The 7,104-nt window shown below is 34.8% G+C and overlaps 1 protein-coding gene across 2 annotated transcripts; it reads left to right on the top strand.

Moving 5' to 3' along the window:
- The first annotated feature begins 3,541 nt into the window (after nucleotides 1-3,541).
- On the top strand, nucleotides 3,542-5,988 carry LOC124838189 (uncharacterized). Of its 2 annotated transcripts, XM_088094187.1 has the most exons (5): nucleotides 3,542-3,857; nucleotides 4,230-4,308; nucleotides 4,400-4,488; nucleotides 4,602-4,664; nucleotides 5,715-5,988. In XM_088094187.1, exons 1-4 carry the CDS (start codon nucleotides 3,609-3,611, stop codon nucleotides 4,614-4,616), a joined length of 432 nt encoding a protein of 143 aa, XP_087950313.1. In that variant the 5' UTR covers nucleotides 3,542-3,608; the 3' UTR covers nucleotides 4,617-4,664; nucleotides 5,715-5,988. The 2 variants fall into 2 exon arrangements, with proteins under 2 accessions (XP_087950313.1, XP_047169677.1); XM_047313721.2 differs by lacking the exon at nucleotides 4,602-4,664 and having other exon boundaries at nucleotides 3,544-3,857; nucleotides 4,400-4,487.
- The last annotated feature ends 1,116 nt before the right edge of the window (nucleotides 5,989-7,104 follow it).

The raw sequence follows: 7,104 nt of genomic DNA, 5'->3' as shown, positions 1-7,104 counted from the left end.
AAACCTGTCCAGCTCTCTTATTTCTGAAAATATAAACAAAAGGCATGATTTCAAGCTAGTTTCTAAGTCTAAAGGTTGCTTTTAGTATCAACTTTAAGCATGAAAATAACAGTTTTTCAAATGTTATCATTCAACATATTGCAAGAACTCCAAAACACCTTTTTCATATTATTCACTTATGCGATATTCATTCATCCAACTTCGATCCATATTATATTCTTAACATACTTGATCAATTTCAATTTTTGAACTCTCACAAGGTTAGGCCCTACCCATTCAGAAAAATTATTTTTCATAATTTGCTATGACACATGCAAAGAAGTCTAACATGATAAATTTGATAAGATTTCGGCAACATTTCGCATTAGTCTCCAAAATACACGAAATGAGAGTGGTCAGGGATGACCAAAGTCAAATATGCATTCGGAGAATGATAACGGTTGAATATACCGTTATCTGTGATGCAATTTTGATATCAAATCAACTCGTTTTGACTTAAAAGCTTGCTTGAACTCTTGTTTTTAGTTTAGTTTTGTGGATAAGTGAATCAAGGTTATACTTTATGATTTTATCACTAAATTCCCTTAATTTTGTAGGTTATGGGTATGTTTTGCAAGAATAGCAAAAGTATCAAGGAGTCAGAACTCAAGAGGGACAACAAAAGCACTAGAGAACAAGTTTTTGAAGGCGGATGGCGCCTGGTTGCCCTATTCTCGGACCCTCAATGCCACATGTCACGTAGGAAGCCTGCTTGTCCTCTTCAGGGGCCCTCAGGGGTGATGTTCATGCATGAGCGCCTGCTTGCCCCCTAAGGGGCGTTGAGCGCCAGCCAGATACATCGTTGAGCGCCTGCTTGCCCTCTGAGGGGCGTTGAGCGCTAGTCTCCATGCAGTTTCGCCTACTTGCCCTTAGTTGGGGCGCTGAGCACCAGCGACTTGGGCTTATGGACCAATGTTTTTATCTATTTAAGGACTTGCACACCCTAGGGTTGGTATCTTTTGATGATTGAAGCATAGAAACACAATTTTCGCCCCTTTGGAGGCAGATTGGGGATGCGGGAGCTCTCCTCTTCTTTTTCTAGGGTTTTTATCTCATTCTTCCATTGTAACCAAGGTGCTCTGTGACAATGGAGAGCTAAACTCATTTGTTGTTGGGGAAGATGTAACCTCTAAACTTTCATGTCTTTGAATATGATTTAAACATTTTATGCTTCTTTCATTGAATGTTAGTGATATTCTTCTATTCGTAATGCTAGTTATGTTTTGGCCATTCATAGTTTGATGTTTGATTTGTGTGAGTATTGGGAAATATCTTACGAATCATGATCTTAAGAATTTCACCTGAAGGGAGTATTGCCTAGACATAGGGATTAAACGTTTGCTTGTCTTAAGCTTCTGTTCGTAATGCAAAGTTGATTGTTAGGGATGCAAGGGATTATGGTCTAATTAAGGATAGGCTTTTTACGCCGAGACATCGAGTTCTAAGTAACTTAGAAAGTGACATTAACATTCTAATGAAGAAGATGAATTCTTATATGCATGAAAGTAAGGAAGGTGAAATCTAAACCCCAACAACATAATCATCTCATATTATCAACACCATCCATTCATTTGTGTTTTAGCCATTAACATTCTAATGAAGAAGACGAATTCTTATATGCATGAAAGAAAGAAGGTGAAATCTAAACCCCAAAAAACATAATCATCTCATCAACACCATCCATTCATTTGTGTTTTAGCCTCAATTGATCAATTTGCATTCATATTTACTTTTGTTGCATTAACATTTAAAAACCAACAAAATAGCTTTTCAATCCTAATTAGTTAAGTAATTACACGATTGTTTAGTGCCGTGAGTCTTCTAGGATACGATACTTGGTCTTACCATTTTATATTACTTGGTACGATTTGATACATGCCAATGAGTTAACAGAGAACAACACAAATTATCTGAACCAAAATTTTATTAATCTTATCCATAAACTCCAACGTACATGTTATAACAAATTATGAAAAATAGTTTTTCCAAACTGTCCAATCGAACAATTCAAAATTTAATACAAACGATTAAAAGATTAATCATTCGTGTTAAATTTCAAACAGGAACTAAGTTTTACTCAATGATTTCATACTTATAATATATTCAAAATTAGCTCAACAATATATATTACGAAAATTCAATCTAAAAAGTTAACTTAACATGTCAATCATAATAACACAACAAACTTTATCACATGCTTTAACCAACAACCAAATAACATGCATATCCAAAAACCAATAACATGCATACCCAAAAGCCAATAACATGCATACACAAAATGTTTTCCATAAAATCTAACCTTTTTAACAGGTTAAAAATGCAGTGGAGGGAAATGGAGGAGTGGACTGTCCAAAAACGCACAAAAAGCCATCTAAAACGAGAAAAAAGGCTGCCCAAGAACACAAGTAGAACTGCACCAAAAAGCATTTTAATCAGTTCAAATGAAAGATAATTCATCAAAGAGTAATTTAATCGGAGTAAAACTAAGTTTAAACGATGCAAAAAAGAGAAAACGCACCTGAAATGCAATGCCGCGAAGAGAAATCGAGAAGAGGAATATGATGAACAGTGTGCATAACTACCTCGAGTGTGCAGTTTGGTGTAATAAAAAGACTTTAGACGTTGGACCCCCTACTTGGCTGCTGTCTATATTCATTTAAACGTCGGGGCCCCTACCAAGACGACGTGTAAAGCATTTAAAACATTAATTTTGGCAGAGCCTTTTGGCGTCCAACTTTAGGGGGATTGACGTCTAAATAGCCATTAGACATCAGGGCTGACAGGCCGACGTATAAGAGCAATGGAATAGTCACTTTTTACCTACTTCTGCAGGTCATTAGGCGTCCGGGGAAGGGGACCGACGTCTAAGTAACCCTTAGACGTCCGGGAGGCGCGATCAGACGTCTAAATGGCATCAAATAGTGACTTTTGGGATTATTAGTTGACCATTTTGGCATCCAATGGGGAAATCCGACATATAAATAGCCCTTAGACGTCGGCCCCTCTCAAGTTTGACGTCTAAGAGCAATAAAAAAACAATTTCTGATTCGGTAGTCAAACGTTTAAGGGGTGACGTTAAATGTTTTTTCTGCACTAGTGTTTCGGTATGATTTAATTTCTTAATTTTTATATAAATACAACATATATAGATGTATTTATTATACAATATTATATTTATATTAATATTATGTATTTTAAACATATTATAAAATATACTTTAATTTTAAATTTTATTATTGTTTTACAATTGAATTAAATTGGTATATTAAGCGAATAAAATACATTAATTTAATATTTGTAAATGTTTCGAGCCAGAGACATTTCAGACTAACATGGACAGTGTGGTTAGAACACATCTCGGTCTAACCTATCGTGGAAGCAAATTAATTTGTGAAACATAGTCTTAGTAAAAGCGTTACAAAATCTTAATAATTTCGGAAAATTTAGATAATTAAATAAGTTATTAGATTAAATTTTTTTGCCAATAAATAAATCTGTTTCACTCTTTTCGGCTAGTACAGCCACGCCTCCTATTATTCTGATTTCAAGAAATAACTTAGCGCCTTATCATGTCTCCCGCCATCACCACTCCAACACAGCCGTTATCTATCGCCGTCACTTCGGCGGCGCGTCCTCAACGGAAGACGGGGTCGGTTAAGACCGACAAAAAGAAAGGGCAAACCAGCCTCGGCTTCGGCGGCGACAAGAAGGAAACAAAGTGGCACTGCGTGGAGGGTTGTGGGGCATGCTGTAAGCTACAAAAGGGTCCTTCCTTTCCTTCTCCAGAAGAATTTTTCGATGACCCTTCTGATGTTCAGGTCCATTTCTATTTCTACCCTTTTTTTTTCAAAAAATCATATCAAATTAACATGTACTAGGTTAGTTAGAGTGGTATTGAATTCGGTTTCCTTAACCATGGTCTCACTATATTTGAGTTTTGTAGACGAAAAGTTGGAAATGAGAGGAAAATTACTCGATAGGTTCCGAAATAGAGATTAACATAAGTCATAGTGATTGAAAAGAATGGTAGATACAACATGGTCATATAAAAAGTTCAAATAGTTTGTTTATTCTTCTATTGTTGTCACATGTCATGTGATATACTCATGTGATGTGATGTACTGTGAATTGAGCTATGAACATGCCATTTATATCTAATTGCTTATCTGTGTTACTCTGATGAATTTCAGCTCTACAAAAGCTTGATAGGACCAGATGGATGGTGTATTCATTATGAGAAGAGTACTCGGAAATGTTCCATTTACCCTGGTTGCTCTCATTCTCGATGTTTGAATTTCAATTATTTCATCAACGGGAATGTTAGGTTTAGAGTTTAACTTTTCATTCATTTGTTCTTCAGATCGTCCGTATTTTTGCCGTGCGGAGCCAGAGGTGTTTAAATCTTTGTTCGGGGTTAAAGAAAAGAATTTCCACAAGGAAGCCTGCAGGTCCACCTTTCTCACTTTTTAATTATGTTTCTCAGAAAGAATCAGACTATAAGATTATAGGGGAATTTGTTTTGACCTCTAATCATAAATGAATATGCCATTCAAAACTGAATGGTGTTTGAAGATTAACTTGCTCCACGTGCTCCCTAGATACTTTCCCTGGTATGTTTAGTCCAGGTATCTCTCTAGTCTCTAATGGATTTAAGCAATATAATGGGTAAAGAATCTCATGAATTGTGATATTGGAAGAATTCTAAGTTTTATTTGAAGCCCTTACAAAATGTTGGGGCCTCTTCAAGCTGGAATTAGGTACAACTTTGTGTCAAGGTTTGCTAGTGAAGCTTCTGGGGTTATATTTATATTTTGAGGAGTTTCTGTAGTATCTGTAGTTGTTCACAGTTAGTTATATATTGATAAGAAAGAAAGACAAGGCTTATACACAATGAAGTTAACTTTTGTCAACATTTGCCTTTATTTGGTTGGGGACTAATGGTGGGTTGGAGCTTTCTAGAAGATGGTGTTGGCATTGTAGATTCATTATAAAATTGGAGTATGGTTGTTACATGTGGGGACACTAGGCTCAAAAGAATGACTCGAAAGCCTGCAGGGTGGTCTAATTTTATCCATTATTAATATGGTTCAAATTTATTACCTTATGGTATTTTAGAAAGAGTTTGATACATTTGGTATGTTAATTGTAAGGCCTGAGTGCCACGTAGCAAAGGGGAATCTTTCGCAACGGGGAATCTTTACCTCGGTCTTTCCTTTATTTTCCATACTTTGCATTGAATGAAAAGGGGAAGAAAAATATTCTCATCTCCTCTCTTATCCCTTTTTTAGGAGGCACCCTGACCTTGAATACAGTGCTTATTTCTTTTTTTCTTAACAATGGTGTAGACAAAGTTTTAATTATACTAATAAGAGCCCCATCTTCCCCTGGAATTGTGACGTTGGTATATGCTTGAATTTGAGGAACAATCACTCCTCACTATGGAGCAGAGTTGTTCATACATGCTGAATTTTGCTAAAGCAGAACTCATATTTCAAATTTTGTTACGTTGCCCCATATTTTTTGTTGACCTTTTAGCAATTTATTCACTGAATATATTGTACAAAAAACTGACAAAAATTATTAAGCAGAAAATTTCCTTGAAGGCCGAAGCTATTTTATACCAAGGCACCCAACGAAGTTTGTTTCTCTTATCGAATATTCTTCCTTTCTTGCAGTTTCTGCAGGGACACGATTAAGGCTATTTATGGTTCCAATTCAGAGGAACTTTATAATTTCAACAGCTCAATAAGGAAATCTTCTTGTTAGAATTTATGGGTTTGGACTCGAAATTGCTCAAGGTTATATTATCTTGTCATTGCGTCCATTGATTAATATGCTGGTGGGAGTTTTCTTGTTTATAACTTCTGATATATGATTTGTTGAGATCATGCATGTACTTAGGCAACAGTGGAAAAAATAGCTATAGATAATGAACTTTTTTGAGAATTATTGATTATTGCCTTATATCTTATTTTAGGCTAACTTAAATACCCTAATTAGTTAAACCAACTATTTATTCTCTTATTTGTTTTTCTCTGCCCAACATCAAATTCTGTACAATATTGTGGATGGGCGTGTGGTAAAATTTTCCCTTAAACTTCAGTGGAAATTCTTTATTACATTGACATGTGAGACACTGATATTCCTTCCATCCCACTTGAATCCTCCATATTTAGTAACTGCCATAATAAAAATGAAGTAATCACTAGAGTTCATCTAATATGAAATCAAGAATCTGTCCTTATCCATGGCTGCAACTTCTTTCTTTGAAACTTAGAGGCTGTTCCCTGGAAGATTTAAGATGCCAAAGTTTGACTAAACTTGGATCATATACTAAATAAAGTGTTTGTAACAGCAGACTTTCCCTGGCTTGCATCTCGTCTGGGATTTCTCCTCAATACATACGTATAAACTTTTCACGCACTACATTCCTATTGAAGCATGGCTATCATATTGGTATTCACATACTGGCAAAAAAAAAATTTAGAGCACTATGTTTACTTTGATTATCGTGGTTGAGGTTTCCTATGCCTTTTTTTTCTACTTCTCGTTTAAACAGAACTTGGAAATATGAGCTTTAGATGGATGGATAGTAAAAAACCTATTTTTCAGATCCAAAAATCAAATGCCAATGCAAATGTATGGCTTTAGATATCAACTGACAATAAGAAACAGCTAATTATTATAATTGTATTGGGTTTACATTTTTTTTAACTTAAACATTGTCATTCATTTGTTATGTTTCTCTGTGAGTATGATAATTGTTTCGAAATTTCTTGTTAATAAGTTTAATTTACTTTTACCAAAGATAATGAAATATTTAATACATATCTCTTTCCCACATGTACTTTCTTTTCTTTCACTAGATATTTAACATTATATCAGTTTATTTGGATGAATGTATAACAAATAATAAAATTGTCTACTGTTTTCAAGGCTTAATATCTATTTTGGTTCCTATTTTTCTTCAGTTTTATTCAAAGTGATCCTTGAATTTTTTTTTACGTTCAAAGTGATCTTAATTTTTGTAATTTTTCTATGACGGTGTCTAAATTATTAACGACA

This window comes from Vigna umbellata, chromosome 7, assembly GCF_029865625.1.
Source record: "Vigna umbellata cultivar VRB3 chromosome 7, Vumbellata_1.0, whole genome shotgun sequence".
NCBI classification, from domain to species: Eukaryota; Viridiplantae; Streptophyta; class Magnoliopsida; order Fabales; family Fabaceae; genus Vigna; species Vigna umbellata.
Note: the sequence above shows the minus strand (reverse complement) of the source record. Positions and strands in the feature narration are given on the sequence as shown.